Source organism: Beta vulgaris, chromosome 8, assembly GCF_026745355.1.
Source record: "Beta vulgaris subsp. vulgaris cultivar EL10 chromosome 8, EL10.2, whole genome shotgun sequence".
Taxonomy (NCBI): Eukaryota; Viridiplantae; Streptophyta; class Magnoliopsida; order Caryophyllales; family Amaranthaceae; genus Beta; species Beta vulgaris.
Window position 1 is genome coordinate 55243785 of NC_079209.1, and position 26897 is coordinate 55270681.

A 26897-nucleotide genomic window follows, 5' to 3' on the forward strand; every position below is an offset into this window, starting at 1 on the left:
ATAAAAACCGTACTCATATCAAATATTTTTTTATTATAGATAGAGAAAATATCTAGATATTTCTTGAAGTTTGTTTTCTATTTAAAAACTCTAGTTTTCTATTATGATATAGGGTAGAGCTGGCAATTATCCCATATGAGTGGATTATCCACCCCCTCGCCTCAGATAAATGGGTGAAACACACGATGGGGTGGGTGACTTGCGGGTGGTGGGGTGAGATGGAGATGGCTGAAACTTTTTTGACTCATCACCCACTGCATTGATCTATCCATCTAATATACTAATAAATATAATAATAATAATAATAATATGATTATATATAAGATACTAGTATATATATTATTATTAGCACAAACTTTTGGCATGTATATTATGAATTGACAACTGATATTCAGTCGATTTGTTGGTAATTGATAGCTAAATTTTTATTTTTTATTTTTTTTTAAAGTGTTAAGCTTACATGCAACTTTTTCTAGTATCCCCATTTCCACCTACCTCACTTGCGGTTGATGGGTGGGGCGAATATGGGTGGAATTCTTGACGGGTGATGAATAGTGTGGATGAGAATTTGGATCTCGGATAAATGGGCGGGTTGAGTTTCACCCGCCCTCATCACGATATATTGTCAACCCTAATCTAGGGGATGCCACAACCCTTTTGGGCGGTGGTAAGTCCCCATTTTATTGTTGTTATTGGTTTCTGAGTTTTTGTTTACAACAAACCTCCAACTTCTCTCTTTCAGAGTTGTTCTACCAATATACTACTATTGATTTATATCTATTCATATGCTGGGATTTAACTCTCTTCTTGTGAGAGTTTAGGGATTTTGTTTTTTTTTTCCTTTATAAGTTGGTTTGTTGATGATAATCTTCATGAAAGATGTCAATTAGTTATCCACAATCAGCTTAATCAAATAGTTCTACGTAAATAATACAACTGTTTAATAGAACCCTTCTTAGAAGGATGTATCAAAAACCGATGTAAAAGACGGTTTGCAAATTTGTTAGATCATATCAATGATCGTGATTTTGGCATATATAATTTTACCTATTCGATACAATTTTGATATGTATATGTTAGTTTTGAATTATTTTGTAGATGCTCCACTGAAATAATTTTTTTTAAAAATATATATTTTAAAGGTTATCCTTTCATAATAATCTCTACTAGTTATTGCCTTGGCATGGGCTTAGCTAAGCATTTATATATAAGAAAAAAACACACTAGATATCAAAAAATCTTAACAAAATTAGTTTATACAATATATATATATATATATATATATATATATATATAATTATATATATATATATATATATATATATATATATATATATATATATATATATATATATATATAAGATAATAGATATTTAGAAATTTGGATATATATAGTCGTCAATAAGAAATTGAGGATTATGTATACAATAAAAAGTACTCCTTGCGAATTTGAACTATAAAAAATAACTAAAAGTAACAGATTTGAGATTAGAAAAGGATATCATGTAACTTAGGTAGTCTTTCAACAAAACAACACTTCATTTGCAATTCTATATCGATCATTCTCAATACCCAATTTGAAGTTCATCATGATAAACTTTAATAAACATGTACATTGATAAACTTTAATAAACTAATACATTGATAAAACTTGAAGTAGGAACACCAAATATATGTATTAAAAGAATGTATGACAGATTGCCAGACTACTATTACATCGTTCACAAACAACCTCCAGAAAAATAGCAGCAACAGGCAACGCAAAATCCACCATAATCCGCAACCCACCCGAGAAAAAGAAACAGACAGCCAGAACCAAGAGAGAAAGAGGAAAGAATAAACCTTGCATATACATATATAGAGCAATAATAATTTCACAGCAATAAGTTTTATTATATGCCTTGTTGAACATCTAAAGTACACCGGGATTCAGAAGAAACCGATCATCATGAAAAAAATGTGGAAAATGATCCAAAACTTATCCATCGAGTAACATATCTACTCAAGAGTAATTTGAAAACCAGTCTTTCTCGCCCACATACTTAAAAGCAGGAAGGTAGCAAAGGTCCGTGACAAACAAAGGCGAGCACAATGTATATGATGATCAAGAGTACGATAATCAAAGTAAACCTGCAAATATTGAAAATCTCAGCATTGTTAAGCTTCATATTTTTCAAGAGGTGAGCAAATTTAAGCATTAAGAATACTGTGTAGATTATTTCGTGCACTACGACTAGATTGCTACAGCTTCTTGTTTTACAATATCAAATTGACAGCATATACCAATTGTCAAATATACAAAGAAGCGAGAAGAAAAGTGGTTGTCTTCATATGACATTCATGTTTCAAGATCCTATCGTTTCTCTCTGTTAACTGCAACCAAGCAAAGACCCATAATCTCCAGTCCATTTCTCTAGAACGAGTAAGAACACTTCAGAAACACAAGACCAAGAAAGGCTCTTTCTTCAGTGCGATCAGTATGCAGTATTGGAGTATAAATCAATAACGACCACCATACTTTAACCTAAAAGGTCAGAGTTCTCTCCACTAGGAAGGAGGATTTACCTCGTCATATACTATACCTCATGAAAGAATTGGAACGAGACAAAGAAAGAGAGGAGAGTGCAAAGAAGAGCAAACAGAGATGTAGAGGTGATGAAACAATATCTTTAATCCTAACTTCCTCCATACCCTGCTTTCGACAGTTGTGTGCTAGGTTATTGACACTGTTGTTGCTGCAAGTTTTGGTCTTTAGTTTCACTTCCTAACAACTTCACTTAATTATTTTTATAGTACTTTAGGAGATTTTTCCAGGCTATGTAATTGATACAATATGTAACAATAAAAAGTACTCCCTAGTCCCTGCAGTAACTATCCTGCATTCTATTTTCTGTATCGCAACAAAGATGAGGAGCTAGCTCATGTGGTAGAGCACTCCCCTCTGATCTCTGAGGTCAGGGGTTCGATCCTTACCCCAAGCATTATGTTGGGATATTTCCTTAGCATGCTTTACCAGCCAATGTGCTGGTAGTTCCTACAAGGCTAGTAGCCTTGGTAGGGGTTAGCCCTTGGGCTGACTTAATTTCCTAATCAAAAAAAAAAAAAAAAAAAAATTTCTGTATCGCAACACTAAGCAGACTACCTTAACCGCTTACTCTTTTCTTCAAATAGCACCTCCAATAGGAAGTTCACTTGATACAACGCCTTAATGCTAGCACTAAGAAGTTGATTGTTGTTGTGATCTTCAGTTTTGACCTTTGACTTCATAATGATTATATGTAACATATAAATTGCAACTTCAAGTACTAAGTTTATATACAATAATCGAAGTCTTAAAGATATCATGTACAGATATCTTGAGCTCTTCATATTCTTTATAGGTCCAACAACGTTGAAGATGTAAAAATTGTTGTATGAGATGGAAAGCATTGAAAAAAAAAGTTAAAAACTCTGTTTTTCTTTTCCTTTTTCTTATCCTTTGGTGCAAAGAAAAAAAGTTAGTTGGTTGCACACTTGCAACATCATAAGATAACGTCACACATGTAAGGAAGTTTAAGCAGACAACCAATGTGCCCCGCTGATTACCCCTTAAGTTCCTCTCCATCCAATACAGCATAAATAGCAAATGTGCAGTGAAAAGCATAAACACAGATATCAGAGCAAATTTCACAATAGTTAACTCACATGAGCCTGCAATTTCTCCACCAAACAGTGCTTCTGAAGCGGCGAGCTTGCCTTCTAAAGCGAAGAGTATTGCCTTGCAATGTGGCAGTTTTATCAACAAGCAGCTCCAGGCGCTCCCCCCTATCCAAAACTTTATCGATATTCTCAATCATGACATTACGCACCTACAAATGTTGCACGAGATAACATTATTGTAACATCTACAGAACATCGAATTAAAAGCAGATACAACTTCCACTATCCCTAGAATAAATTCCAGACTCCAGAATTCACTTAAAAACAACCTTGATCTTTTGCTGCAAAGATGAAATAACAGTAAGTACTAGTCACACCAGTTATACTTTTCATAACAGAAACCTCAATCATGAAATGGTTTCAAACATGATGCCTTCCTACATCACCGCCAAGTGAATTGAGATAAAGAGCCCCCAACAGGGCATTAATTTGGGCCACTCGAAATACAAAGAAGAATGGTTGGCAATGAACACAATACCTGAGTCATTTCACCTTTCAATCTGTTCAGCCTGTCAGCATTCGGATCATTTGAGTAATAGTCCATTTGTTGGTTTAACACCCTTGAAAATTCATCATTCATTGCATATGCAGGTGAAGTATGTATAGCACGACCATAGGTCTTTACAAACCTTTGATGTATTTCTTCAAGAAACGCAAATGGAATTCTTCCTATAAAAGGTTAATGTGTATCAGTATAAAACTACAAGGCCTTGGAAAGAATACAGAGAAAAGAAAGCCTTTAATTATCCTTTACAGTTTACAAATTAGATATTATTAACCAAGGGATTGACACAGATCACCAGCATTCAGCACTGCCATTACTTATTCCCTGAGCATACCAAATTACTCATCTACCACTTATATACATCAAGATATAAGCATATGTACCAATGAAACATCAAATATGTGAATTCCAAACATCATATAAGAATTGCATGCTATATCATTTTGTAGGCCAAGATCTAATCAGCATCCGTAAACTTCACATAACAAGTAAATTCTCCCTAGAGGTTCTCGAAGATAATAACATATTTCATATCAAAATCAAATATGTAGTGACATGGTACATATCAAATAAGGATGGGGAAAACATACACTATATCCTGCAGTCAAAGCATATTAGGGACAATAGAAAAAACCCGTGATATTGGCATTTAGCAGTTCAAAATTCATTCAAAATGTACATTTTAAATATTCCTTTCAATTGAAAACAAAACTACACAACAAAGTAATAGTGGTTCACTTTTCACTTTTAAAAAGATAGACAAGGAGAGTAACCAAAATTGTTACTGTCATCCAAGTTTTCTCAAGAACCAAATATTCTCAACTTTCCCAAATCACACTTGCCTGGGAATATCACACCACATAAATCTCCTCAAGCTTAGCTTTCAGGACAATCTATCTCTTCATTCTCCTCCCCCCCCCCCCCCCCCCCCCCCGGCGCTCTTCTACGACCTCTTACACACATATTTTCTCTTCCTCTTCGCCACCCATACATACTACAACAACACACAAGTAATATGACTAATCCAATCCAACTTCCTAAATTATGTCATCTGCAAACAATAAGTAATCCACACATAAAGAAAAATAAAAAAGAACTACTAATAACCAAGTTGTTGCACCCTTTCTTAATCAAGTATATGACATAATTTCACTCTGTCATCACTCATTCTTTTTCTTTTTCCTTAATGCTATGTTTGGATAGCAAGATTTCATTTCAAATCCTGGATTTGGATGAAATCTATTGTTTGGATGGCATGGATTTGAAAGTATGGAATTTGTCCAAATTCTTATCAAAAGCCTATATTAGTAGAATTTCAAATTTAAGCTATTACCTTGTCGTTTGAAATTCTCTCCTCATACATGTCCCAACTCCATGAGTAAACCCACACTTTCATACATTTATTTCTCTCTCCTTTAGTAAACCCACACTTTTTCCCTCTCCTCCATTAAACTTCTATTTCTCTCTCCTCTATCAAACCCCCTTTACAAAATAGTGATCAGGAATTGAAATACAAACTTTAAATTTCAGATTTCAATTCCATTATTTGAAATGAAATACAAGTTTCCAAACACTACCTAAGTTAACTATCCCACTCAAAGTAATGTCATCTTGCCGTCTTTAGAAATCCAATCAAACCAATACTATTTCAGGAAAAGTGACATTTTTTTCCCCACATTCCAGAATTAGAGATCATATACTGTAGTATATTATACTACTATTTCCGGATTAAGGAAGTACAACTTATGCAGCAAATCACTTAAATTCAATTGAACAATCATAATCCACAATTTTCCTCATCATCCAATCTCAACGCAATTCATAACAACAATAATAACTATAATCAATCATCATCAACCTAAAAACCCTAACAAAAACACAATCAAACTCAACAACATCACAAAATCAATCAACAAAACACCTAAAATTCAAACAACAACAAAAATGAAAAAAGAGAGAGAAATTACGTCCGACATTATCCTCAGCCATACAAAGTACAGTGAGACCATCAGTACGCTTAACATGGAAAATATATCGATCTTGCGAATACGAAACATTCGTATCGCTATCTCCTGGAATCTTCTCGAGAATCTGCTTCGAAATTGTACTAGCATTCGTCGATGTTCCGCTGAATTCCGCTAAAACTACAGATCCTCGAGCTACTAGTGCGTAAAGTATCGCCATTAATGGTGGAAAAAAAAGCTTGATTTTCTCTCTCCTCTGCAATCGCCGGCGAAAAAAATAATCGCGAATTGTTGATTCGGCGATGCAGAGGATGGAGAGAAATTTTGATAATGATTTTGATTGAGAAAGAAAAAGATATTTTTTTGAAATAAAATTAAGGCGTTTACTTTTTGTTAATTGTTAAAATTAAAAAAATAAAAAAAGTTAACGACTTTTTGGGGAAAATTGAGATGACAAGCTGGAAAAGTGATTAATTTTCCTTTTCTTTTATAGTAATAATATCTCGTTTTCCCTCCTTTTTTTTGTTTAACTATATTGAAGTGGAATTTAGTTTGGAAACTTCTTTTGATTTATTAATCTCAAATTGTTCTTTGTCCCATATCTTCCAAATAATAGATGGTATTCGAAATTTCCAAGACTGACTTGTAATATTCCTGACAAATATTATCTTGCAGAGATAACACCATGTTCTAGGATCAGCATTAGAAACAAACTAGGTCATATTTTAGGTAAATTTGTTGGAAATAATTTTTTAAATATAAGTTTTTGTGAGAAATAATTTTTTTTTAAAAAAAATCTGGAAAAATAAGATCTTACATATTTATTTTTACGAGGGACTATCTTGAGCCATATTTCAGGCGTTAACCAAATTATTTCGAGGCTTCAACTCACTAAAATCAAACATGGCAAGACAAGTAACCCATGTTTCTTATGTTTCAACTCAATTTTCTTTTATATACTGATGAAGTTAATATCGGAAAATACTTGGTTAATGTCGGAAAAAAGGAGAAAACATGGTTGGTTTTAACGAGCCAACGCTGAAAAATGCTTGGTCAATATCGGAAAATTGGTCGAGGTTATTCCTCACAAAACTTTTTCTTTTTAAGGTCTTCTTTTGCAATTTTTTTTAAAAGATGTTTCTCGCAAGAAAATGTATTTAGAATGTTGTTTTTGACAAATTTTCCTATGTTAAATTTGTAATTCACATCTAGAGCTGTCAAAAAATGACCTAATCGGATAACCTAACCTGAACCTATGATGACCTGTAAAGGACTTGCATATGAAATTTTGGTAAATAGGTCACATGTAACCTGACATGTACCTAACCTGATAATAACTGATACCTAATCTCGACCCAATACTCTATGACTTGAACTGACACTCGCCCAAAAAAGACTGATAACTGAAGTGGTCCGATCTGAAAACGATCTGAATCCGATTCGACGCTTGACTTGATTAGAACCTGAATCCGATTATAACTCGACGCAAACTGTTATTGTCCAGACATGTTGCGACCTATTACCTGATTTACTAGACATGGCGCGACCCGATACAGAAGGAAGGACCTATTAAGGGTCCTGGGTGGCACGTGCCCCACAAAAAAATACGAGTTCTTTTTACTTTTAACGTTAAGCAGATTTTACAATAGGTTAAAATTGAAACGCGTGCAATAATTGCATATACTGCAACTTGCTCCGGTGGTTCTCTCAGTAACATGTGCTTGCTGTTGCGGCGGATTCGACTTCCCTTGCACACATTTTCGACTTTCTGTTTTTCTTTTCTTTCTTATTTGCTTAATACCTTTTGTTTTATTTTGTTTTGTTTTTTTATTTTTCTTTTTTACTTATGGCTCTTTCTCTTCTTTATTTTAGCATTTTTTTGTTCTCCATTTTGGATCTTCATTTCATATATTGAATATTATCCATCTCTCTGAATTCTAGCTCTAATTTTAACCTTTTTTTTTGTGATATAACAATTACTTTTTCTTCCGTTTACAAATAAATGCAACAATTTGACTTTGGACATTATTCAAAATATTAAATATGACCAAGATTTATTTACAAGTATTTAAAAATAAATTTTACTATTTAAAATTTTGTTTTGATTTCTATTTACATTTAATAAATTTATATCAGCTTCTTATAAACTTTAGTAACAAATTGAAGCAAAAGTTGCATCTGTTCATTGTTTTTCTTTCTTATTTATTTGTCTTTCTTACTGAATTATGTTGGAGCTTGAGGTGTCCTTTTTCATGCTCTTGCCAAATTTGGTAGTTGATCTCGATTGAGAGTTGGTTATGAGCCATAATAATTATGAGGGAAAATTTAGGAGAGTTTTAGTTTCGGTAATGCGTCCGCATGCCCTATACCATGCGGCCGCATAGTGTGTTGTTGCACAATGTTGCCACTTTCCAGAAAGTTTTATGCAGGCGCATGACTTTCTACATGTGGGCGCATAAGAGTTCGTTTAAGTTATGAGTTTTAATTTCAAATCATGCGTCTACACGCTTTCACCCATGCGTCCGCATATCGCTTACGGCCCCCAATAAGCTTTTCATGAAGTATTGGTTTTATTTATTTTTTTTAAAAAAAGGAAGAAACAGAACAGCACACACGACAATACTTATTATTCTCCTCAATTCTCATTCATCTTTTCCATTTAACCCAACCCCTTCTTAGTTCCTCCCATCTTCAATTCCGATCACGCTCTTCATCAAATCAAAACACATTCCTCAACTCTACTCAACTCAAGGTGTTGCTCATATAGTTCGAATTTTCAAAAGAATTGGGCTTTGCTCAACGATGCCCTAAAATTTCCTACTAACGCCTTAAATACGGTATTTTTATACCAAATTTATACCCTTGTCGTGTCATTGACTCACTGAACTTGGATAATTTCAGAAAATAAACTTGAATAATTTCAGAAAATAATGTCGTTGCCCTTTAAATTTATACCCTTTAATTCTCTCCTCCCCTTTGACTCACTTGGATAACAATCTTTCCAAGTTTCTGCACCACCAATTGGATAACAATCTTTCACTCTCCTCAAACCCAGAAAACATGCAGCTCAACAATCTCTCCTCGAAATTATGGGTTTGAGGAGAGAGAAAGGTTTGATTCACTTGGATAAAGATTGCAGAAACTTTGAGCAGAGAGAAAGATTGTTATCCAATTGAGCAGAAACTTTCTAAATTCTTTTTTTTTTTTTTAAAAATAATGGGGCGCCCACCAAGGACGCCCCATTATTTTCTAATTTTTTTTTTTTAAAAAAATAGGTAGGCATCCACCATGGACGCTCCACCACCGGTGAAGGCGTCCATAGCAAGCGCCTCACCATGTGGTGGAGCGCCTGCCATGGACGCCTCCACCGGTGGTGGGGCGTCCATGGTGGACGCCTCCACCGGTGGTGGGGCGTCCATGTTGGACGCCTACCTATTTTTTTTTTTCTTAAAAAATTCAGAAAAGAAATAAAACAAAGGAGAGGAGGGTGTGGGGCTACGGCGGTGGTGCTGTGTCGGTGGTGGTGCTGTGGTGTGGCAGCGGAAATGCGGCAACGGTGGTGCGGCAGCGGTGGTGAGCTTTGTCAACTTGTTTGGTTTTTTTTCTCTCTTTTTTTTTTTAAATAAACATTATGAGAGGTGGTAGTGTTGGTGGTGGTGGAGGGGGCATGAAGGTGATGGTGGTGTGGAAGAAGAAGGGAAAGTGAGGAAAGAGGAGAAAATGAAAAAAAGAAATGAAAAATACAAAAATACAGTATTTTATACAAATACAGGGCATTATAAGGAAATCCAAAGACATGCCGACTTAATGTAGTTATGTCGTCAAGATGAAGAGTAGCCTCAGTAAAACTGACAGATGAATAGAGTTCAGCATAACCTGAGTAAATTTACCATATGTTTCGACAACAGTTTTCCATGGAGGAGCAAGGATGGGAAGATTTCACTTAAAAATATATTCAACTTAGGAAGGAGTGCAATCATTAGAACGAGGGATATGATCCCTTTTATTCTATACCTTTCAGTTTCAGAATCTAACATCCAAACGAGAAAATTCAATACCATACTATCCCTTCCCCTTCTGTCCAACTCCCCTCCTCCAAACAAACTATTAATGCACATAATTCCCAATTTCTTGTTGTCCTCAAAATATAAGAGTAGCTTCAGCAAAGATGATCAAGTGAGTTCCCCGTTACTAGATAGAGGATTTAACAATCGATACAAGGCTAGCAAACCAAAAGAAAGAATCACAGCGAGAAAATCTTAGGAGTCAAGTACTCACAATAAGAAAGGAGGCAACTCGAACAACATATAGGTACAAGCAAGAGTTACAATTCAAGCAACGAAATTATTACCTCTCTTAAAGGCCTTAGTAGAGGAGGTGTTGAAGCTGTGTATCTGAGAAAAGTTGAAAGGAGAGACTTCTGTTCCATACAACATACCATAGGAAATACTTGATCTCATCTTGCGCAGTATGTGGCACAGAAGGGAATACTTGAGTTCACTCATGGTACACCCGGGTGTACCATGAGCATGGTACACCCAGGGGTATTTTTATAATAAATTAGAACTTCAGGTGCTCATTTGACACCAAATTTGCTCATTTGGGCATTCTGCTCATTTACTCATTTGCTCATTTTGCTCATTTTGTAAGAAAAGTGTTTGCTCATTTGCTCATTTGTTCATTTTGCTCATTTGCTCATTTTGCTCATTTGAAGAAAATAGTCTTGGGTGTACCATGCCCAGGTGTATTATAAATATTCTCTGGAATACTTTCCATTTTCTTCATCAAACATACATGTTTTAGAAGAAGAGAAGCAAGAATACTTGCATGGGTACATCTTAAGTCATATTTAAATCATCTTTATGAGGATAGTCCTAAATGGACCTGAAAAAATCAGTACGGCAACTTGCAAGATGGAGAACTTACAACATTTGAAGGAGATGGCCAGCAATGTAAGGCAGCACCAGCATGAACGACATCAATTGAAGCTGATGGAAAGGGTAGCCTAGCAACATCTGCCCTCACAAGAGCAAGATTACTGCAAAGTTACTTGTGACTAACAATAAGCAAAGCAGCCATGGTGATTAATAATCAAAGCTAAATCAATATAGACATGCAAACAGTGGCGGATCTACTGTTGGTCCCGTGACCAACTATTATTTAAAAATTTTTTTTTTTTTCATTTGCAGCGTTTCACTTCTCACACGCGCATAGAGAAAACCCTTCCTTTTTCTCTCTCTTTCTCCTTCGCGAACAAAAACTCAAAAACCCTAAGTGTAGCAGCGCCGCAGCCGCACGGACCACGATGAGTTTTCCAGTGACTTTGCCGACCGCCCGACGCACAGACGCACTTCAGTCTTCAGTCAGATAACCCTAACAAAACAAAGTCGAGTAGCAGTGCCGTGTTCGTGTGGTCTCACAATTCGCAAAACAAAGTCTAGACTTCGAGTAGTCGACTCGATTTGCTGGTGAGTTTTCCGGTAAATTGTTATTTGCTTGATTTTGTTAGCATTTCGATTTTGTTGTTTTGATTTTGTTAGGGTTTTTTTTTTGTCTCAAAAAAATCTGATTTGTGCCTTTGTTTTGCGAATTGCAACAAACCAAGGACCAACACACCAACAGAGGGCGGCAGGCCGACAGCAAGGCGGGCGGCAGCAGCAGGCAGAATCTTCAGGTATTCTTCTAAAGTTCTAATTCAACCTTCTTAATTGAATCATTCTTGAAAATTGTTGAATTATTCTTCATGAATCATTGTTGGGTTGTAAATTGTTGCTGATTATTCTTCATGAATCATTGTTGCTGAAAATTGATGTTTATTTGTGAATTTTTGTCAATTTGATTTCATTCTTTATTGAATCATTCTTGATTGTGTTGTGATTTGGAAATTAGATTAGGATGCCATTACGATTGTGTTGTGATTTGGAAATTAGATTTGGAAATTGATGTGAATTTGTGATTTATGAAATATGTTACTAAGGATAGGAATTAGAATGTTTTAGAAATCATTTGCAAGTGAAAGATAATTTGCGTAATAGCATGGGAGATCAAATGTTGAATGATTAATTGCTTGATTACTTATGTGGAGAAAGAAATGTTTTTGAAGGTTAGCAAGGATGATATTATAAATCGATATCAAAATATGAAAACTCGTCGAGAACAATTGTAATATTTTCTAAGTACTATTTGGTTGTAATAAGTACTATTTTTAGGTACTATTTTATCGAATATGAACTATTATTAGTCATAAATTGATTTTATTTGAAGTAGTTTTCTTTAAATTCATGGATTATCTTATATGGATACGCATATCCGAACCCGTACCCGTAGCCATTTCTGTGCAACCTAGTCGGTAGTGACCAACTATTCATAAATTCCTGGATCTGCCACTGCATGCAAACAAAGAAAGATAAACGTTACTTGGGTAGAGCGGGACCCTCCTTAGTAAAATCATAACATTGGCGAAGCATATTTTCAGAGAAGTCGAGAGCAATCACCCCAGAATAGGTTCCACACTCGGCGAATTTTCGAGAGAACAGCCCACTTCCACAGCTAACATCAACTAGTAGGCCACCTTCAGCTAGCTGGTTTGAAGTATTCTTGAGCCATTTTAAACTGCAATTGATGCAGAAGAAGAGTATTCCATGTAATAGACTATGTAATGACTGCATAGAAACACCTCAGTAAACGGTGATCTCTAACAGTCCTGTAATAGCTAATGAATAATGTAGTATTGTAACATACATTTCCTCTGAATCTCTCTGTCCACTATAAAAAACAAACTACGCTTTGGAAATAAGTTGAATGTTGTCTTTTTGCAAAGAGGTACAAGAACGAGGACTAACCTCTTCCTCTGGATCGGACCTGGAAAACCACTTCGGTTAAAATTTTGACGCTAACCCCGTTCATACAGAAAAGACACAACTGGACTCCTAACTGTATTGTTGAAGAAGTGGAATGACAATTAACTCAGAGAGCTAACCAAGTCGTTGGCTTGAGAATTAAAAAGGCGGAAAATTACAAGGACAAAGGAGGATGAATAATCTAAACAACAGATGACAAAAGGCTAAATTTACTTGTTCTCATGAAAGGTTAAGTCAAAGAAAAAGATGCAGAAGAGAGCTGTATAACATCACAACTTAAGTTTAAAATAAGTATGTTATGCGTTAATCATAAAGGGAAATTCTACATGGTATCCCCAAGGTTTTTAAGTTTCTACATGGTAGCACTTTTCAAATGCAATTACATGTGGTAGACGTAGACACAAGGTTCTTAATTATCCTACCATTTAGCCTTATTAGCTGATTAAAGGTTAAATTGGGTTATTTTTGTTTTTAATTAATTAAAGTTGTTGTCAAGTTAGGGTTTTTCATGATCTTTTTGTTATTGGCAATTGTCTTATATAAGTGAAGTGTAGTTGGTAATATGAAAACTAATGATGTGTATGTTAGTATTGGAAGTACTAGGATGCTACGTAATAATGCAATGAAATGTTCATTGGCTTGTTATTGGAACTTTCAATAAATTGCACTCGGCTTACAACTTACACTTTTGTATTGAACTAAGCTTTAAAAATGTACTTATTACTGATCTGAGTGTCGTGGGTGGGGATTTGATAGTTCTTGATGCTGATGGTGGTTCATGAAGGATTAAACATCAGTAATATATGAAGGAGAGGAAGATGAACGATCAATTGAAAGAGGGAGTTTGAGTTAGATGGGATGGGATGGGTAGTGGGCCACGAGCAATTAAAAGTACCAAATACATATCAGCTTAGGTTAAGTCATTAACCTTGGTTAAGCAATTAAAAACAAATATAACCCAATTTAACCTTTAATCAGCTAATAAGACTAAATGATAGGATAATTAAGAACCTTGGGTCTACCACATGTAATTGCATCTGAAAAGTGCTACCATGTAGAAACTTAAAAACTTTGGGACTACCATGTAGAATTTCCCAATCATAAATACTATCAAAAGTGCCTATCTATCAAGTAGGAAAAAACTGGCGACAAGCTATGAAGCCGAAATAGTTCTGTGCTAGTTGGTTTATTTTCTGAATACTCCTCTGAGCCTGCAGTTACTGTAAGATCCAAGTAAATGTTTTTACTTGAGTATGACTTGTTGCACGTTTGGCATTTAAATCCAGACCTATAAATTGCTTCCCTGAAAATCAGAGTACATGATGAATTAAAGGCCTCACACAATTAACATGCATGGCTTAACAAACAGAAATATTATCAACCTTTAGTTTCTGAGACCATCATAAGGTAAATCATCGACGACCTGCTTCCCAGAAGTAATGAACACTACATTTACCACAATGTCAAGCATTACATTTCTAAATGAAAATTTTGATTCTCAGGCTCCACAACCATGCAACCACATCATGTTTGACTACAGTGTTTCACAAGTAGGACATACTCAAACTATTGGATAATATTATATGTAAAGGGATAATATTACATTGTAAAGGGTAGAAGGGTACTTTCATAGTCATAGGTCTGTATTGTAAACCCTCTTTATACTAGGTGTAGTTCTGTTGTAGTTGGTAATGGTACCTTACTCCCAATTAAAAGTACTGGACATACTCAAACATCCATAAAAAGATCCTGACACAACCTCGGAACCTCCCTTATCCATAAACAGTTAGCCACTACCATAGTAATGAGCCATAAGCAGTATGCCTGTAATCCTGCAAAAACCATTACTGCCCTTTTCCGTCAAATTCTCACTCTACAGAAAATACTGATGGAATGGGTTCGAGATTGGTTCGACTATTACAAGGATTTTCCTTTGATGATATCATGTCATATCCTTAATTATGAGGAACTAAAATAATGCGGCAACTATCAGTAGAAGAGGGACAAGCAATTTAGTTAGCACAAAGTCAGTATGCTTATTTGGTAGCTTGACGAATTGCATATTCAACTAACATAGTGGCTCGAGAAGCTGTTGATTTGGGTGGCCCAAATTCCTCATTGGCCCAAATCATATGCTGCACACTTATATCCAAAGCTAAATACCTATATGTCACTAAGCTTCACATGTTCAAGAATTTTCTAGTAAAATCATGATATAGGTGATGCTAGCATGCTACGTTGTTTGCTTGATGATTCTAGAGCATTCCACTAACCTCTTGTTCCTAAGCTAATAACCGACATATACACCTATAAATAGAGGTGTTGTAGTTCATTTTGCCATCCATAAAAAACTACAAAAGCCATCCACATATACACACAACTACTCCACTATTCACTTTAATTTTCTCCTTTGTGAGTTTGTAATTAATAATTGTGGGAGTTGTAATTTTATCTTTAACCTATTATTTTGGGGTACTTGTACTCTCATAATTTTATATAGTGGATTTCGGGTACTCGTCGTCCGTGGGTTTTTTACCTCTATTTGAGGATTTTCCCACGTTAAATTTTGTGTGTCCTTTATTGCTTTTCTTGCATTATTTTTCTTTTTAATTTCTCGATCTTATTACGTTTCCGCTACGCTCTTATACCTAACAAGTGGTATCCGAGCTAACGGTTCAATATGTCGACTGTCACTAAGTTCGACATTGAGAAATTTGATGGCAAGATAAGCTTTAGCATCTGGAGGATCCAGATGAAGGCCGTTCTTACCCAGAACGGATTAAAAAAGGCTTTAGAAGGAAAATCTAATTAAAAAGCCGGCAACAATGACTGACGAGCAATGGGAAGAGATGGATGAAAAAGCAATGTCGGCGATCCAATTGTGTCTAGCCAAGGAGGTGTTACGCGAGGTCATCCATGAAGAGACCACAGCCGGGTTATGCTCAAAGTTGGAGTCTCTCTATATGACCAAGAGCCTCGCAAATAAACTCCGTCTCAAAGAAAGGTTATACACAATTCGTATGGCGGAAGATACTTCCATTCAATCTCATCTAAATGAATTTAATTCTATTCTTATTGTCTTGAAAATTTAGAAATCAAGATTGATGATGAGGATAAAGCTGTTTTATTAATTGTGTCCCTACCTCCCTCTTACAAGCACTTTAAGGAAATTATGTTATATGGTAATAATGATACTTTATCTTTTGAAGATGTTAAATCTAATTTACTCTCAAAAGAAAAATTTGACCTTGAAGTGCATACTAATGATAAAGCCGAAGGTTTAAATGTAAGAGGGAGATCACAAGAAAGAGGAAGTACCCAAAAAAGAAATTTAGATCTAAATCGAGGGGACATAAATCAAACATAACCTGTCGTTATTGTAAGAAGTCAGGGCATGAGATTTCTGAGTGTTATAAGTTGAAAAATAAAAAAGAGAAAGAAGAAAAATCAAAACAACCTCAAAAATCCGCCGAAGCTAGTTTCATTGAAACTGACTCTGAAGGTGACTCGGTATTATTGGTAACTTCTGAAAAGAAGGGTCTTCATGAATGGATTCTTGATTCTGGTTGCACCTATCATATGTGCCTCATAGGGACTGGTTTACCACTTATGAATTTGTAGATTGTGGTACTGTCTTAATGGGAAATGATACTCCATGCAAGGCTATTGGAATAGGTTCAATCAAAATCAAGACTCATGATGGTGTTGTCAGGACTTTAACTAAAGTTCGTCATATTCCTGACTTAAAACGCAACTTAATTTCATTGGGCACTCTTGAGTCCCTTGGTTATAAATTCTCAGCTCAAGGTGGAGTTATAAAGGTTACTAAAGGTGCCGTGATTGTCATGAAAGCCTGTAGATATGGCAGTCTGTATGTCTTGCAGGGACATACAGTGACAGGTTCAACAGCTGTTTCATCCTCACTCTCTGATTCAGATCTCACTCAGCTGTGGCATATGCGCCTTGGCCACATGAGTGAGAAAGTATGGAAATCCTGAGCAAGCGTGGTCTTCTTACACCTGGTACTGGTAAGCTGGAATTCTGTGAGCATTGTGTCTATGGGAAACAGAAGAGAGTAAGTTTCTCTACAGCTACTCACAGTACCAAAGCTATTCTTGATTATATTCATTCTGATTTATGGGGACCTTCAAGGGTCACATCTTATTCTGGTAAACGTTATATGATGACCATTATTGATGACTTTTCTCGTAAAGTCTGGACATATTTCTTAAGACAGAAAAATGATGCCTTCCCTACTTTTAAAAAGTGGAAGGCTCTTGTTGAGAACCAGACTGGCAGAAAAGTCAAGAAGCTTAGGACTGATCGAGGCTTGGAGTTCTGTGATGGTGAATTTGAAGAGTTCTGCGCACAAGCCGGTATTGCTAGACACAAAACATTACCCGGCAAGCCTCAACAGAATGGTGTAGCAGAACGTATGAACAGAACTCTTCTCGAGAGAGCTCGTTGTATGCTCTCTAATGCTGGATTGTGGCATCGCCGTGATTTATGGACGGAAGCTATCTCCATGGGCCACGGCTGCTTATATTGTCAACCGTTCTCCACACTCTTCTATTGACTTCAAAATTCCAGAGGAAGTATGGTCAGGTACAACTATTGACTATTCTTCTCTTAAAGTATTTGGTTGTACCGCTTATGCTCATATCAATGATGGGAAATTAGCTCCCAGAGCTGTGAAATGCATTTTCATCGGTTATTCATCTGAATCTAAAGGTTATAGATTGTGATGCCTTGAAACTAAGAAAATTATTCTTAGTAGAGATGTCACTTTCAATGAAAATGCTATGTTAAAATCTTCTGGATCGGAGTCTTCTATTTCTTCTCCTAGCACAGGTGATCAGGAAAGTCCAGGCGAAAAGGTGGAGTTGGAGACAAGTAGCCAGTCTCCCATGGTTGATGCTCACTCTTCCTCGACCCCACAATCCAGCCATGATGCACACGATGATGATCGTGCTACAGGTAACACAGACACTATCCAGCCACAACAATCGGATTATAATCTCGCACGAGATCGTCCGAGAAGGCAACAAAAGAGATCCACGAGATATCCAGAAGAGGAGTACGTGGTTGCCTATGCTCTCACAGTAGGTGAAGAAACTCCAGTTGGGGTCGAGCCATCTACTTATTCTGAAGCCATCTCAGACCAAATCATCTAATTGGCTCGTGGCTATGAACGAGGAGATTGAAAGTCTCCACAAGAATGGCACTTGGGATCTGGTAGAGCTACCTAGAGGCCGAAGAGCGCTTACATGTAGATGGATTTACAAGCAAAAGGAAGGAATTCACGGGGTCGAACCTGCAAGATGGAAGGCACGCCTTGTTGTCAAAGGCTGCAATCAAAGAGAAGGTATTGACTTTAATGAAATTTTCTCTCCTGTTGTACGTCATACCTCTATTAGAGTCCTTCTTGCATTAGTTGCTATGTTTGACATGGAGTTAGAGCAACTCGATGTCAAAACTGCTTTTCTTCACGGAGATCTTGAAGAAGAGATATACATGAAGCAACCCGAGGGATTTGTTGTTCCTGGAAAGGAAAACCTTGTCTGTCGCTTGAAGAATCCTTATATGGCCTCAAACAAGCTCCCAGACAGTGGTACAAGAAATTTGACTCTTTCATGATTGGACATGGCTACACACGCAGTCAATATGATCACTGTGTTTATTTCCAGCAGTTTGATGGAGTATATGTCTATTTGTTATTGTACGTGGATGACATGCTGATAGCATCTTGTGATAAGTCTCTAATCAACAACTTGAAGTCTCAACTAAGTAAGGAGTTCGAGATGAAGGATCTTGGTACAGCAAAGAAAATTCTTGGCATGGAGATACGTCGAGATCGACAAGCCGGAAAATTATACTTATCACAGAGAATTATATCAAGAAAATTCTTGATAAATTCAGCATGAATAACTGTAAGTCTGTCTCTACTCCTCTTGCTGCTCATTTCAAATTATCATCTACTTCATGTCCACAATCAGAGGAAGAAAAAGAAAAAAATGTCTAGCATTCCCTATGCTAGTGCAGTTGGTAGTCTCATGTATGCCATGGTCTGCACTGATCTTGCATATGTCATTAGCATGGTGAGCCAGTATATGCACAACCCCGGAAAGATCATTGGAATGTCGTTAAATGGATATTTCTTTACCTAAAAGGTATCATAGATCTGGGTTGGTCTTTGATAGGACCCTAACATCTTCAAGTGATGTTGTTGGGTTCGTTGACTCTGACTATGGTGGAGATCTTGACCGTCGAAGGTCACTTTCAAGTTATATCTTCACTCTATGTTCTGGTGCAATAAGTTGGAAGGCTTCTTTGCAGTCTAAGGCTGCTCTCTCTACAACAGAATCAGAATATGTTGCAGCTACTTGAAGGTATAAAGGAGGCTACATGGCTGAGAGGCCTTGTTATAGATCTTGGAGTTCCACAAGGTGTTACCACAGTATTCTCCGATAGCCAAAGTGCTATCTTTCTCACCAAGAATGATGCATATCACTCCAAGACTAAGAACATTTCAGTCAAATACCACTATGTCAGAGATACAATTGCTGAAGGTGAAATTATTGTCAAAAAGGTTCACACTTCAGATAATCAGCAGATATGCTTACAAAGTCACTTCCTACCACTAAGTTCGATCATTGCTTAGACTTAGTGGCATTCATGCTTGCTAGGCCGCTGGGGCTCAGACGACGAGTGACTAGGAATTTGTTCCAAGGTGGAGATTGTTGATTTGGGTGGCCCAAATTCCTCATTGGCCCAAATCATATGCTGCACACTTATATCCAAAGCTGAATACCTATATGTCACTAAGCTTCACATGTTCAAGAATTTCTAGTAAAATCATGATATAGGTGATGCTTAGCATGCTACGTGTTTGCTTGATGATTCTAGAGCATTCCACTAACCTCTTGTTCCTAAGCTAATAACCGACATATACACCTATAAATAGAGGTGTTGTAGTTCATTTTGCCATCCATCAAAAAACTACAAAAGCCATCCACATATACACCACAACTACTCCACTATTCACTTTAATTTTCTCCTTTGTGAGTTTGTAATTAATAATTGTGGGAGTTGTAATTTTATCTTAACCCTATTATTTTGGGGTACTTGTACTCTCATAATTTTATATAGTGGATTTCGGGTACTCGTCGTCCGTGGGTTTTTTACCTCTATTTGAGGATTTTTCCCACGTTAAATTTTGTGTGTCCTTTATTGCTTTTCTTGCATTATTTTTCTTATTAATTTCTCGATCTTATTACGTTTCCGCTACGCTCTTATACCTAACAGAAGCTAATCCCTAGAATGCTAGTTCAAATACAGTCTCTCACGTAGACTATGAGTGCTTAAGGGTAAGACCATATACATTTAGATCCAACATGCTGAATTGATACGGTAGTTGTTGACATTCCTAGTTGCATTATAAACCATCAATTTGGGTATTGACTTTTGATATCACAAACATTACGAACAGCCGAACATGCTTATTGAATTGCTCATTAGACAAGCAAAATTTATGTCAGTAATGTTGAAGTTGAAGTTTAACTTGTTTAATTTAGTTTTAGGTAGCTAATAGTTAGTAGCTATTCAACCCCACTCCAATCATTATGCCAAACAAGATTGTTGACCCTTGAGTTTTGAAGATGACCTAACCACAAAAGACATAGTATATTTTATTTATGTTGATTGCAAGGTAATTCATGCTCGAGGTAAGAGAATACTTGATTGAAGATTAAAGCGGAGAATTAATCAAGATCGAAGTAAAGATGTTCGAGAAATGAAGAATCAAGCATGGAATGAAGATTAGAATACATTAGAGTATTTATTAATCTTCTTATTAAGGTTGAGTAATAGCTTTATTAAGTTCGTGGTGAATTCTCAAAGGAACTTGGTTCTGTTCCCATGAAAGGAACAGACCTGGCACTATAGAACAAGGCTTAGGAACAAGACTTAATAATTAGGGAACAAGGCTTTAAACTAATTTAGGAACTACTAAGTGACTAATATTGTGCGCCTAAGATAATTGTGTGCCCAATATAGTTTTAGAGTTTTTAGGGATAATTTGACTAAGATCCATAATATTCTAGGAAGTTAGTTTAAGTTTGTTAGGAAAGATTTTAAATAGATTTTTTGTTTTTAAAATAACTGATTTTCAAATCTTATCTTTTTAAAATATATATATTTTATCTTTTATATTTTATTTAAAAGATTTTGTTTTCGAAAATATATATTTCCGGTTTTCAAAATGTTTCGGATTTTTTTGAAATACAAAAAACTGTTTTCCGGTTTTATAAAAGATTTTGAAAAAGATATTTTTTTCCTAAAAACTAGCTAATGGATTTATTATTTATTTATTTCCTAATTCAGATTACACGCCTAAAGGTTTACTGCTACATGTTTATGTAGTTAGTGGATTTAGTGGCTTAAGTTAATTATCCTCCAAGTATTTATTAAATTAAATAAGATTAATTATTCTCCAAGTTTGCAAAAACCACGTAATATGTTACTGCTTCTATGAAGTAAAGTAGTGGATTAGTGGATTAGTGGATGATGTACATGACATGGAATAATTAATTTAATTTAATAATTATATTAAAAAATCATGGAGAAACATGTGATAATGGTTAAGTTTAGTGAAATCATGTCTTGTCTTAATGGTCTATAAATAGGCGCCTAATTCATTTGAATAAAATTGTGTCTGACTTAGTTAATTTGTCTTAAGTTATCTAAAGTGTCAGTGCCTTTTCTTAAGAGAATTCATACTTACATTAATCGAGTTTTTATTACTCTTCCATTGTTTTACAAAGTGTATTTTTGAGAAAAAGGGTTTGAGTGAACTCTTGTAAGTGTGAGAAAGCTTTGAGTGAAGCAAGAGAAAGAGAAAGAGAAAGAGAAAGGAACTTCGAGTGAAGTTTGAGAGAAAACGTCAGTTGTTGGGAACTGTCGTTGGGAACTTGAGTTGAGTAACTTAAGTTGAGAATCGAGAGAAAAGTAATAGGTTGTAATCAGAGTTGTTTTGGCCTATTATAGTGGAAAGTTGTTTAAAATCCCTTGTGGTCGAGGTTGTTTCTTCCTACTAGGCCTAGGAAGTTTTTCCTCGTAAAATCTCTCGTGTTCCCATTGTTTGTTCTCAAGTTTACTTTTAATTCCGCGAAAAGTAGTGCTTATTCTCTCACTATAATTCACCCCCCCTCTTATAGTGCTCATATTATACAACAAAGATTACCAAAAGCATAGGACATTATCTGTAATATTCCGAATTTTGAACTAGTTTTATTATTTACTAATTATGTTTATTAGCTTAATTTGGTCCTAAATATTTTTCGAAATGATAATGTTAAGGTTATTTTCTAAAATATACTACATTTAGTTTGATTATGATTAAAAGTTATGTTATGATGGTAATGATTTACTTATAATAATGCAGTGTATAGTTTTCATATTTTCTTAACTTTAAAAGTCACATCCATACGCTCCATCTTCTTCATTAAGCTCCTTCCCTTGCTCCCCAAGTCTTCTAGAAGTACTTGCTCTCCAAGGCTTCTATAAGACCTTCCTCCCCAAGTATTCTTCACCATTAAGTCTTCATTAGTTTAATGGAGTTTTTCTTCCTAAAATCACTATAAATAGTGGGTTAATTTCCCCATTTCTCACCCACTTGAAAATTACAAACTATAAACACAACCTCTATTTATACCATAAAATAAAAATCTGAATTTCCATTGATGCGTCTTATTCTTTTTGAGTACCCACGAATAGCCCTAAATACCCACTCTATTTCTCCTTTAATTTTAGGTTATCATACTGTATTTCCCCAATATATTCTTCTTACAGTCAGAATCTGCATATACTTCCTTCATGAAAGTTGTAGATCGTGAAAAGTTATTGAATTTAGACTCAAAATCATCTGATTCGGAGTTCGGAGTAAAGAGTTAGACCCTCTGTAAGTTTTATATTGTTTTAAAGTCCATTTTTCTTCATAAAATAATCATACAACCTAATTATAGTTTAAAATAGATTATGACATAGTCTCTATTACTACACCTTAACTACATGAGTGGTGTTTTAGTTAATAAGATTTTAGTTTCATGCTCATATAGTTATAAATTAAGTTTATGTATTATAAAGTAATACTAATTAAGTACACTTGGATTTTTAAGTATAATGTTAGTAAGCTTAATCTATAATTATAGTCCTACTTTTTAGCCTATTAAAATGAGTATATTTTAAGTTGTTAATTAAGTAAGTCACTTATACAAGGACACTAACTAGTATGAAATATCACTAATACAAATTAGAGTTTAACAATGAGTTAGATATCACTTTACTATTAAAAGTCTAACTAAAGTATGAAAGTTCTGTAATCATACCTTCAAGTCATTAAACATGAATTTCATGAATCTTATAAGTAGTGGTTGTTACTAATAAATAGTTTTACATAAGTTAGTGACCAAGTTATAAAGTCAAGAATTATAGTTTAAGTAATAAATGGTGATAATGAGGTTCCATAACTATTAGTTTCATAAACTCGCTATAAAGTCATAATGAAGAACTTCCCATAATGACACATGATGGAAATGGATTGTAGAGCTTAAAGATTTAGAATAAAATATTAATAAGTCGTCTTTATTAATTCTTGAATAAATTAGAAAGGAAAAGGAATATTACAAGCCTCCCCATACTATCAAGTATAATAATCGCGACTCGAGGTAACGTCTACTGCTAACACCCGCACTCCACTTTTCCAACTATGTTTTATGACGCTTTTACATAATGTTTGATGATATGTGTTTACGGATTGCGGGATATGAAATGTTTTGCTTAATGATGTTTAGGATGATAAATTGGTTTTCATGATGCTTAAGAGATGTTTTATGACATAAATATAAAAATAACGAAACATGATAAATGAAAGTGAAAGATGGTTTATGGCAGTACTATGTTCTCTGGGCCATGCACGTGTCATTCTGTTATATGGCGGCTACGCTACCTTCTGATGGGGGACAACGTCCTCGGTGGTACCCGCAATATGTTTGGCATTATATGCCACCTTCTGATGGGGGACAAAGGACCTCGATGGCTTTGCCTTATGTTTGGCATTATATGCCACCTTCTGATGGGGGACAAAGGTCCTCGGTGGCTTTGCCTTATGTTATGATGGCTTTATGCGACCTTCTGATGGGGGACATATGTCCTCAGTGGCTTAGCCTTCTGTTGTACTCGCCAAATAACCAAAAGAAGATTTTTGATAATTAATATGATATGATGATGAATTACGATACGTATCTTTCTTTTAATTTCCTGATATGAATTATGAAATGTTTTAACTATATTCTCTTCTCTCTGTTTGCAAATAAAATGAGTTGAAATGAATTTACATTGTTAGAGTAGTATGTTACTGAGCCTCGGCTCATGATGTTTTGTTTTCTGTTTTAGGTGTGGCAAAGCATATGCAAGGGTGATATTATGGATTATGTTGAAGTGACTCTACACATATTTGGGATATTTAGAATACTATGTATTATGAGTAATCATTATTACTCTAGTTGAGAGTTTGTATATTTTTAGAGACCATTTTAAGGCTATTATTTTATTTATGGTCCCATAACCCATAGTTTAAGTTTGGTTTCCGCTGCCAATCATGAGTAATTAAGGTTACGGATTTTCGGGGCGTTACATTATCATACCTGTACAAGTGTGGGAAATAATTGTGTTAACCTGTTGTAGGTTAACCTGACATTCAATATATATAGTGTTTACAATACAGACCTATGACTATGAAAGTACTATTCTACCCTTTACAATATAATATTATCCCTTTACATATAATATTATCCAATACACCCCCTCAATCTTTACGAGGTGAAACAACGGATAGATTGGTACGATGTTTAGTAAACAAGTCAGTAGATAGGCCTTTGGTAAAAATGTCTGCAACCTGAGACTGTGTAGGAACATGTCGAACAATAAGACCTCCCTTGGCAACCATTTCTCGAACAAAGTGATAGTCAACATCAATATGCTTGCTACGATCATGATGATCTGGATTAGTAGTGAGATAAGTAGCAGAGACATTGTCGCAATAGACAATCACAAGACGACGGAGAAAATGGCCAATGTCAGCAAGAAGTTGCTTGAGCCAAATAGTTTCTGCAGCTGTGTAGGCAACTGCCCTATTCAGCTTCAGTGGAGATTTGGAGACAGTAGGTTGCTTTTTAGAACGCCAGGAAATTAAATTCTTCCTAAGAAAAACAGAATAACCAATGGTAGAACGTCGAGTGTCAGGACATCCTTCCCAATCTGCATCAGAATAGGCAATAACAACAGTAGGAGAACTGTTGCTATATAAATAAAGTCCATAATCCAGAGTACCCTGCAGATATCTGAAAATTCTTTTCACAGCATGAAGGTGAGTAGTACGAGGAGCATGCATAAACTGAGACACCATATTAACATCATAAGCAATACCAGGACGAGTCATAGTTAAGTACTACAATGCACCAACCATACTACGATAATTTGTGGGATCAGCAAGAAGTTTTCCATCAAGGAGAGACAATGTTACTCTAGAGACAACAGGAGTGGTAACTGGTTTAACAGTATGAAGTGGAATTTACGAAGTAAATCAGAAACATACTTATGTTGAGACAAAAATAAACCAGAGGAGTACGCACAACCTGCATACCTAAGAAATAATGAAGATCCCCTAAATCCTTCATAGCAAATTGAGAAGAAAGGACAGAGATGAATTGGGCAACAAGAGGAAGACTACTACCAGTAAGGACAATGTCATCAACATATATATAATAGAAGAATAATGAGATGACCACGATATTTGAGAGTGAACATAGAAGTGTCACAACAGCTGCACTTGAAACCAATAGATAAAAGAAAGTTGCTAAACCTGGAGAACCAGGCCCAAGGAGCCTGTTTCAAACCATAAATGGACTTTTTGAGACGACAAATATGAGTAGGTTTAGATGGATGAATAAAACCCGGAGGTTGACGCACATAAACCTCTTCATTAAGAAAACCATGAAGAAACGCATATTTTTACATCTAACTGGCGAATAGACCATTTTAGAGAAACACCAATAGTAAGAACCAAACGAACAGTAGTAGGTTTAACAACAGGACTAAAGGTTTCAAAGTAATCAATACCTGCCTGCTGATGATTGCCAAAAACAACAAGTCTGGCTTTGAACCGCTCCACAGAACCATCAGAATGATATTTAATCTTGTAGACCCACTTACAACCAAGTAAATTCTTATCATAATTGCGAGGTACCAACTCCCATGTGTCATTTTTAATCAAAGCATTATATTCATCTAACATAGCTTGATGCCAACGTGAGTCTTTAGAAGCTTGCTTAAAATTAGTAGGTTCAGACTCTAGAATTTCAGTGTTTAGATTCATTAAGACACGAGGCTTAGACACACCATCTTTAAGACGAGTAACCATGGGATGACGATTACTTACAATACTCAGATCAGGAGAGGAAGTGGGCGAAGATGCACGAAGAGGAGAGGGGGAGGGAGTGGGGGACTCAAATGAAGACTCATGACCAAGCAGCACAGGAGAACCAGAAGCCGCGCGTGGCGGGCTAGGGAGCTCGCGGCGCACAGCAGGAGAGTCCGACGAAGCGGACGACTCAAAGGGACGAGCAGCAGGCAGAGTGGCCGAGGCTGCGATAGGTGAGGGGCCAACGACAGACGACGAGGGAGATGGGGAGGTGGGCTGGCGTGCCAGCACATCACGCGCTATGCCGACAGCAGGCAGCGCAAGATTCGTAGGGGAAGGATGCGCCAAACTCAGTGAAGCAGGCGGAACAAAACGCGACTGAGGAGACACAT

The 26897-nt window shown here is 35.9% G+C and overlaps 1 protein-coding gene and 1 pseudogene across 1 annotated transcript; both read right to left on the reverse strand.

Moving 5' to 3' along the window:
- Positions 1-1657: 1657 nt before the first annotated feature.
- LOC104901976 (vesicle-associated membrane protein 711) lies at positions 1658-6530 on the reverse strand. The gene is made up of 4 exons (XM_010689614.4): positions 6172-6530; positions 4178-4368; positions 3685-3848; positions 1658-2130 (listed from the first exon to the last, which is right to left on the reverse strand). Exons 1-4 carry the CDS (start codon positions 6386-6388, stop codon positions 2043-2045), a joined length of 660 nt encoding a protein of 219 aa, XP_010687916.2. The 5' UTR covers positions 6389-6530; the 3' UTR covers positions 1658-2042.
- A 4531-nt stretch (positions 6531-11061) lies between these two features.
- Positions 11062-14873, reverse strand: LOC125492439 (uncharacterized methyltransferase At2g41040, chloroplastic-like; annotated as a pseudogene).
- Between the last annotated feature and the right edge of the window lie 12024 nt (positions 14874-26897).

What these genes read in the sequence shown, in the direction of transcription:
- LOC104901976 (XM_010689614.4), bottom strand. Translation starts at nt 6,388, where the DNA reads ATGGCGATACTTTACGCACTAGTAGCTCGAGGATCTGTAGTTTTAGCG. An exon ending in GGCTGAGGATAATGTCGGAC is followed by an intron (nt 4,369 to 6,171) that starts GTAATTTCTCTC and finishes AACCTTTTATAG; the next exon opens with GAAGAATTCCATTTGCGTTT. An exon ending in TGGAGAAATTGCAGGCTCAT is followed by an intron (nt 2,131 to 3,684) that starts GTGAGTTAACTA and finishes CAATATTTGCAG; the next exon opens with GTTTACTTTGATTATCGTAC.